The sequence below is a fragment of the Octopus sinensis genome, linkage group LG8 (genome assembly GCF_006345805.1).
Source record: "Octopus sinensis linkage group LG8, ASM634580v1, whole genome shotgun sequence".
NCBI lineage: Eukaryota > Metazoa > Mollusca > Cephalopoda > Octopoda > Octopodidae > Octopus > Octopus sinensis.
In genome coordinates, this window is record NC_043004.1 from 91,383,898 (window position 1) to 91,393,897 (window position 10,000).

The 10,000-nt window shown below is 33.0% G+C and overlaps 1 protein-coding gene across 4 annotated transcripts in view; it reads right to left on the reverse strand.

Moving 5' to 3' along the window:
• Positions 1 to 1,898: 1,898 nt before the first annotated feature.
• The window catches only part of LOC115214928 (potassium voltage-gated channel subfamily A member 1), a 123,180-nt gene continuing 115,078 nt past the window's right edge, over positions 1,899 to 10,000 (reverse strand). For all 4 annotated transcript variants that reach the window (XM_029784003.2, XM_036505589.1, XM_036505588.1 and 1 more), the window contains one exon: positions 1,899 to 4,512. In XM_029784003.2, the coding sequence (XP_029639863.1) occupies positions 3,081 to 4,512 (1,432 nt within the window). In that variant the 3' untranslated portion in view covers positions 1,899 to 3,080. The remainder of the gene's footprint in view (positions 4,513 to 10,000) is intronic.

Genomic DNA, 10,000 nt, shown 5'->3' on the forward strand with positions numbered 1-10,000 from the left:
AAATGTTTTTCATTTTCAAATTTTGTTCCTGTCGAATCTTGTCCATAATTTTTGTGGCTCTCTAATGTGCTGAATCTTCACCCTAAGTGTAGATTCCTTATGTGTATATAAATATACACTATCGTATAATGTATATACATACATATATATATGCATACATGTACACGCATATGTATGCATATCTATCCATCTGTCTATCTATCTAGCTACCAATCTATCTATCTATCTATCTTGACGTTTTTATTGTTGCTGTTCTTGAAGTTGTAAGCTAATCCCAATGTTCATCTTTTGCTATTATATGTGCTTTTTCTTTTTGATTTCTTGTTAATTAATAAGTAATTTTAAAATACTAAGATTACTTTTAATTAATTCCCTAACCACACTTTTTTTGTCAGAACAAACACTCATTCTCTCTCTTCTCCCTCTTGTCTCGCTCTCTCTTATCTTTGAAAATGCCCATGACTCTTGGGTGTGTTTACATGCATATGTGCATGCATGTGTATGTAATTATATATATATCATATATCCTTGTTTATGTTTTCCTTGTAAGAAATATATATATAGATCAAAACAGTTTGATTAAAATTTGTTAGTACTCTTAAAACTCAAGAGTACCAACGAATTTGAATCAAACTGTTTTGATCTATACATGTAACTCCCAGTGGCTTTCTTTCGTTTGTCAAGTCACTTGTATATATATATATATATATATATATATATATATATATATATATATATATATATATATATATAATTTTTACAAGGAAAATGTAAGCAAAGGATATCTATGTTTCACCTCAGCGGGCATTGACAGACAGTTGGTAAACTGGTAGTTTGAAGTAATAGTCAACCTTTTCTTGGCAAAGATTATTAGATATGTAGTCAACTAACATCTACTTGATTTTACTTTAGTTTAATGTCAATTTTTTTTGTTATATATAACATTACATAAATACAGGTGTACATGCATACATATAAACATATATATACATATATATATATATACACATGCACTACATATATGTATGTATGTATGTATATATATATGTATGTATATACATGTAAACATGTGCATATATATATGTATATGTGCACATATATACATACATGTATATGTGTAAATATATATATGTGTATATATAAATATATGTATATGTATATATGTATATATATACATATATATATGTATATATACATATATATATATATATACATATATGTATGTATATATATATATACATATATGTATATATACAAATGTGCATATATATGAATATGTATATATATATATATATATGTATATATATGTGTGTATATAAATATATATAAATACATATGTATATATATATATATATATATATATATATATATACATATGCATATACATTTATATACATATATATATTGTAAAGGACAAATATTGCAACAATAATGTCCCAGTTCAATGAGTAGACAGTATCCCTCAAGCTGTGATGAATGCAAGAGATTCTGGGAGAAAAATATGTGCAGATGATGATGGAATTGACCAACACATGGGAAAAAAAAAAAAAAATATTAAAAAAAAGTCATAAAGAAATCCACACCTGTCTGTTTCGCGATTCTGCGACCCATTTTTGAAAGAAACTTTTTTATTGTTTAATTAATTTTGCTGCATAATTGTTGCTCATTACTTTATTGTGCTTTTACACACATACATACACAAGCACACACAAAGAACCAGTTTTATATTGGCATTCTGTAATAATGTACCTAGTCTTTGCTCTTGCTCATTTCTCTGCAGGTATTGCTGTAGTTGACGTTGTTGTTGTAGTTGTTCTTGCTGTTTCTCTTATTGCTAATTGCTGTTGTTGTTAGTGTTATTGTTTAATGTAGTTATTTTGTTTTTCAGTTTATTTTCACATGGCCAGTTTTCTTTCTTTCTTTTATTTTGCTTCTGTGTTTTTTTTTTTTTTGCATTTATTTTTTTTATTATTTTTTAAATGTTTTTGGTTAAAAGAGTGTTTAAGTATAGCGGCGATATAATTGATTGAAGTGTATTACTGGTACATGTTTTTAATCGAAAGCCCCGGAAGATGGAAGGCAAAGTAATCGACCCCGGTAGCATGGTCGAATAATTAATAATAGTAATAGTAATAATAATAATAATAATGATTTTTTTTTTAGTTTTAGGCAAAAGGCCAGTTTGATGTAAGGAGAAAGATGGTAAGTCGACCAAATTGAATCCAGTATATTACTGGTACTAATTCTATTTCTCCTTCTTCTGGAGGGGTGAAAGGCAAAATTAACCTCTGGAGGCAAAATGGGCATACAAATAATAATAATTATAATAATAATAATCATAGTCTGTTTTGAGTAGGCACACAAGGCCAATTTCTGTAGTAGGAAGGGAGTAAAGTTGATTACAACTCCAGTGTACCACTGGTATGACTGGTACTTCATTTATCGATCCCCTGAGGGATGAAAGGCAAAGTTGACCCTGGCGGGATTTGATCTCGGTATCATTAAGAAGGAAGAATTTTAATAATATCGATTTTGTTGTTAGGCAAAAAGCCAATATAATGTCTTGTAAGAGGTGGTTATAGTCAATAGAATCGGCTCCAGTTTTTTATTCTTCATTGAATCGCACCGAAGGAATGAAAGGCAACGTCACTCCTTCTGGCAAGATTCACACAATCAGAACCAACAGGGAAGATATATTATAATTGTAATAACTATAACAACAGAAGTTCTCCTGAAAAGTGGTTCTACTGATTTTTTTTTTTAATCATTTTCGTTTCGGTTTAGGTTTTCTGTAAATAAATTTCCAAATATGTCTTTGATTCCTCTATTTAATCACCATTTAATTATTGAATTTAACTCATTTTTGTCATTCACAATGAGGGCTGTTTTCCTTATGTTACTGCATTTAATTAATAAATAGTTTTTCTTAAACTTAATATAATAGTTTTTCTTTTCTAAATAGTTTTCTTTTTTCTTTCTTTCAGACATCAGAAGATTCTATTTTAGTTCATCTTCATGTTTTGCTTCAGTATCATCATCCTCTACTTCTTTATCTTCTTATAAACAGCAAACTCCATATTTCATACATCGGTTTGCATGCTTAGATTATTTTTGATATGATTAAACCCTATATTATTCGTATTGCTAATATGCCCTTCTTTCCATTTCTCCGTGTACATACTTGCTTCATCTATCTCCATTATATCAGACTCAACTTCCGATGTATAAGAGCTTATCTTTTCATCATAGTAACCCGTCGCTGACGTTACATGGTGGTACCTTTCTTTGTCGTCAGTAGATTCCGTGTCTCTGTGATAGAAATAATTAAAGTTCGACACAATGACCGGAACGGGCAGGGCAATAGTCAACACTCCAGCAATAGCACAGAGCGATCCGACTAATTTACCATACACGCCTATTGGCGACATGTCACCATAACCGACGGTTGTCATGGTGACGACGGCCCACCAAAAGGAATCGGGAATGCTTTTGAAATGGCTCTCTTCGGTGTCCACTTCGGCAAAATATACCGCACTGGAGAACAACACAACGCCAATGACAAGAAAGAAAATCAGTAAACCTAACTCTCGTAAACTGGCCTTCAAAGTTTGACCAAGGATTTGAAGCCCTTTGGAATGACGTGACAGTTTAAAGATACGGAACACTCTCACAAGACGGATAACCCTTAAAATAGCCAGTGACATGTTTTGCTTGTCTTGACTATTTGTATCATTTTGAATGACAGTCCCTAAAGTAATAAAGTAAGGTATAATCGACACGATATCTATAGCATTCATACTGTCCTTAAAGAAATCCAATTTCACAGGACAGGAAGCGAAACGTATTAACAATTCCATAGTAAACCATATTATGCATCCGGTTTCAATGATGAAAAATGGCGTGCCGAATTTTGGCATGGCATCATCTACAATAATGGTATCATTGAGTAGTTCATATCGTTTGAATTCCGGTAAGGTTTCTAAGCAAAACGTAACGATTGATATAACAATAATGCTGACAGACATTATGGCGATTACACGAGCAGGGGTAGAACTTTCTGGATGCTCAACCAGTAGCCACACACGTCGCTGGAATTCGTTCTCGGGAAGAGGTTTTTCTTCTTCTTTGATAAATCCCTCTTCTGCACGGTATTTTTCAATGACCTCTTCGCCGAGTTCGAAAAACTTAATCTCCTCCAGGAATATATCCAATGGAACATTAGAAGGTCTTCGAAGACGACCTCCACTGTGGTAGAAATACAGGATGGCATCAAAACTGGGACGATTTCTATCGAAGAAATATTCATTGCGGTAAGGGTCGTAATAGCGGTTCCGCTTCTTAGGGTTACCTAACAGCGTATCCGGAAACTGACTAAGAGTTCGTGTTTGTGTTTCGAACCTTAGCCCGCTTACGTTGATGATAACACGATCTGACCGCTTGTACATTCGAAGAGAGCCACTACCAGCATCCAACTGGTTGTTCTCTTCATCCGGGTTTTTTAAGTCCAGAGACCTGTGAGAAAAGAAAGAAAGAAGGTTATGATAAATATAGAGAATCAATTGTGGTTGATATTACTGCAGAAACATTAATAACAATTAATAACATTTAATATTAATAATCATCATTGCAACATAAGAAAGCAAGAAATCATAACAAAACTGAGGTGACTGTTTCAAACTGCTATCATGGGAATGATGTGGCAGCAGGGTGGAGTTGTACCCATAACAAATAGTCATTGGACCACTTCATTTGATTTAAAGGAGTTAATAACAAGGTACCATACAGATAAATAGTCCTCTGAAACAAAGAATTGGGAGAGAGAAGATTATAGTAAAGGACAAAAAAGTGTTAGAGATTGATGAAATAAGAGAGAAAGGCCTGGAAAGGGAAGGAAAGAGATAGTGAGAGAACAAGGTGAGTAGGAAGGTGAAAAGTCATAGATAAATAAATGAGAGAGACCGACAGAAAGAGAGTAAAAAAAGGGGGGGTGTTGTTTAGATATACATGTTAGTGTGTAGAAGAGAATAGAAAGATGTAGAGTGAGACATAGATAAATAGATGTACTAGTGTCAAGAGGAAGAGAGAAAACTAGAATTATAGATAGATGCATTTGAGTGAAAGAGAGAGCAAGGAGAGAGTAAGGAGAGAGGTAGCCAGACTGACAAACTGACGGACAAATGTGTCAGTGTCCGGATGCAGTGACATAAACATTGATTTTCTGGTTTGGTTGAATGGTTTAATGGATGTGATAGTTTCATATCAATGTAGTTAACATATACCCATGCTCACATGTCCATAAATACATACAGATACACATGTACAGATACATGCATATGACATATACACCTATAAGAATACATACGTGTACATTTGCACAAACACAAACACGCACACACACACACACATGCACCAGAGATACGTGTGTAACTGTAAAACACTACTTCACCCAAGTTTATCATTTTTATTTCCTTTGTACATTATATATTGTTTGAAACAATAAATTAAAAGAAAAATACATATACACCTTCCTATATGTGTGTGTGTGTGTATATATATATATATACTTTATTTAAAGCAGCAGAAAATTCAACAAAACCTGTTACTCTGAGTTTCCCGTTGCCGTTCATCGGACAGTTTTTCTAGCAAAAACTGTCCGATGAACGGCAACAGGAAACTCAGAGTAACAGGTTTTGTTGAATTTTCTGCTGCTTTAAATAAAGCATATTACTCTACCACTGGTATTTGAGTACTCTTTTTTCCACCTTGTTTCACATTTATGTGTTTACTCTGGTATATATATATATATATATATATATATACTAGCTGGTGTACCCAGTAATTCCTGGGGGTAAAGATGTTCTATTGAAACGCCCTATTACTCCGATATAGGAAAGCAATTTCGTTATAACTGCCACAAAAGGTGTATTTTCCATCATGAAAATGTACAAAAACTGTCACCTAGAGAAGGGAGAGGTTGTCAGATGTTGTGGAGAGAGGTTGTCGGAGGTTGACAAGAGAGGTTGTCGTTCACAGAAAAACTATTGTTTTATCTTGAGAAAAGCACTGTTGAAGTGCTAAGTGAAATTTGGCAATCGAGGATCGAATCCACACTATGCCTACATGAAACCACTACAAGTATGTTGTGGAAAAAAATTTATCTACTGTCATGGAGAAAGTGCAACAGTAAAAAGGCAGAATTATCGGAGTAATGGGCATTCGAAAAAGTATGTGTATAGAAATGTATGAGTGAAGAGATTCAAATTAAGGAAGTGCAATAATAATGTTTAGCAATTCAAAACTGTGAGTAGTGAAATGCAGAATTAGGTCAGCTGACCATGAGAATCAAATATTGAATGCTTTGCTAAAAAGTGCATGTGGTATGGGTTATTTCCCTTGGGTTGTTTAAATAAAATAATAGTAATATGTAGTAGATAGGAGGATCCATTGGATGGGCCCTATTATCGATTTTTTTCAAAAATCTAAGTATGTCACGAAGTTTCCAGACATGAGTTCTACTCATGTGTCAACTTTCATCAAAATCAATAGAACGATGAAGGAGGAGCTAGATAACAATGCCACAAACAAACACACACCAATTTCCACCACCCCATATATATATATATATATATATATATATATATATATATGTATGTATATATGCATATTTTATTCAATTCAAATTTTGGCACAAGGCCAGCAATTTCAGTGGTGTGAGTCAGTTGGTTATACTCACCCCAGTGATCAACTAGTTCTTATTTTATTAATCCTAAAATAATGAAAGGCAAAATCAACCCTAGCAGCATTTGAACTCTGAATATAAAGACAAACAAAATACCACCAAGCATTTTGCCCAGCATGCTAATGATTCTGCCAGCTCACCACCTTTTTATTGATGTCATAAAAATTTAGAAACTTTTGAAAGGACATAATTTTTTCTGGAATGGGGAATTTTGAAGCAAATAAAGCTATAATTGGTAACATGCAAACATTGGGTTAAAAGCAATCCGTGGATAAAGCCTTCATCCTTTTCTATACAAGGGTTATTATTCAATCCAATATTTATATGCTACTATTCATAGCTTCATTTTCTTTGAGATTCACCATTCCAAACAAGAATTTCCCACAGTGCACCACCTTGAATATGTATCTTCTACAATAGCCTGAGCTGATCAAAGCATTATCAATAGATTTGATAGGCAGAAACTGAAAGAAGCATATAGTATATGTAACTGTATATGTATATGCAGGAGTGTGTCTGTGTATATTCATGTGATCACCTGTATATATGCATGTGTGTGTTTGCATGTGTGTGTCAATGTGTTTGTTTACATTTGCCCTTCTTTGAAAATTGTGAGCTACGAACATTGATGTCATTTTTCCTGTCAACAAATCCTCTGTTTGCTTTGTATCTTGAAAGATGTGTTAAATAAGAGTTCCCTTATGCGAAAAGCAAGTCTGGGCTAGCAGGAGGAACGTCTGACAATGCCTAAATAACATGCATGTCTAATCCTTGCTGGCTTTGAAAATGGACATTGAAATCAAATGAACACATATTTCTTCCAATCTTAAATCTCAAATGGAGGAATACATAATCAGCAATGCTGTTCTAGAAAAAAGAATACCTTATCATGAAACACTGACTACATTGGTTCTGGACAAATGGTTTGAATGAAGGAAGAGAGCTTTCCTCATCAAACCCTCTTCATGAACTAGCAACTGGGGAAAAAAATCATCACAAGAATATTCTCTCTCTTGTTACAATGACCAACTAAAGTTAACTCTTAAACTCTTGAAACTGAGATAAAATGTTGGAAACTGAGTTACTATCACAAAAAACTATGCACTAAAACATACTGGTTTCAAATTTTGGCACAAGGCAGCAGTTTGAGGGAAGGGGCTAAGTCAATTACATCAACCTCAGTACTCAATTAGTATTTATTTTATCAACCCTGAAAAGATAAAAGGCAAAATTGATCCCAGTGAGATTTGAACTCAGAAAATAAAGACAGACAAAATTTCACTAAACATTTTGCCCAGTATGCTAACAATTCTGCCAGCTCATGGAATATATTATTGACACCATAAGAATTTATAAACTTTGAGAGAATGTGAAATAATTCTTTTTTGGAATAATGGATCTTAAAACAGATAAAGTCAAAAAATAATTTAGGGCTAAAAAACCTTTTTGGACAGAAAATGTTGAATGAACAATGCCTCTCATATTTACAGGAGCAGCCTATGACCTTCTATCCAAAGGGGTTTTTTTAAACTCAATATTTACACATTACTACTTATAGCTTTATTTATTTTTAAATCCTCAATTCCAAAAAGGAATTTTTTATAATATATATACGAGGGGGTACCCCAAAGCGACTGGAATTTTGCAGTATTATTTTTATTCACTTAATTTTACATATTTACACTTTCTGTTGCCTTCAAAGTATTCTCCATTTGAAGCAATGCATCAGTCCAGGTGTGTTTTCCACTGTTTGAAGCAATGCTGGAACTTTTTACAAAGTGATGCCTTTTAATACCTTCATCTTTTTTTTGTCTTCACATCTTCCACATCTGCAGATTCCATAGAACCAGCTTTGATCACCAGTGATGACCTTTGAAAAAAGGTTCAGATCAACTTCCAACTGTTCTTTCAGTTAACAACATACATTCAGTCCATGACTGCTTTTGATCTTTCATGACTAAGCGAAGAACAAATTTTGCTGTGACTCTTTTCATTTGCAATTCCTCACTCAAAATTCGTTGACAGGAGCTCCAGGACACACCAGTCATATCAACATCTCTGTCAATTGTTCGATGATGGTTCTTCAAGATCAATTCATGAATTTTCATGACGTTTTCATTCGTTTGGGAGGTCAACTGTCATCCTGAATGGGGTTTGTCCTCAAGCAACAAGTGACCATTCCTATATATATATAATCATGTTGTGTATTTGACTTGATTATATATATATATATATATATATATATATATATAATCATGTTGAGTATTTGACTTGATTATATATATATATGTATATATATAATTAATAAAAATATATATAATTAGTATAAAAATATATATAATTAATAAAACACAAGAAAAAACAACAACATGAGGACGTAGTACATGGAAAGTATTAAAAGATGCTCAGGGAAGGAAAGAAAGGGTGTTTTACATTTCAAGCAAAGCTCTTCTTCTGAAACAGGAAGTCCAAGAGAAAAGGAAAACAGAGGAAAGAAATCACTAACAATCCTCATTTTATATGTATACAAACATATATATATATATATATATATATATATAGAGAGAGAGAGAGAGAGAGAGAGAGAGCTTGTATAGTTTGGTACTAGTGCTTTGTCAAGTAGGACATGTAACCAGTCACATCTTTACATATATATATATATATTGATATTACTGTACCCCTAACTAGGACATATATTTAGAATTCCATTGTCCTTCAATGTTCACCCAGGGGATGTTACTTCATGATACTGTGCATATAATCCTAATGCTGGTTCACTGTAATACATCAGCAAGCTGGGAAGTGTTACAATGGGTCATCTTGTTACTTTCCATCTACTGATGTATATTTTTAAACTGATTGAACAAAACTGCATTTCAGGTGTACATATTACCTGTTTATCTCACACAGCATATATAACTTTATATTATATTACACCTACAGTTAAGTACTTATCCATTACTTCAGTTTTTGTGAAGGAATGGATGTCAAGCTATAAATGTTATATCAACAATCAACAAAGTAATGTTTCTAATATTAACCTTTTACTTGTCAGTACACAGTGGTAAGGAGGAATGTGTTGCAAACATCCAAACAATCTACTTTTTTATTGTTTTGTCATGTTATGCCAGTAAGAGACTTGATCTTGTGATCGGCCTCTGACATTATCTACATTTTCACAAATAAAAACTCATGTTGGTTTTGTATATTTGTGGTATTTCTCAAGGTGTACATAGCAATGCAAGCTCTGCCCAATGATTG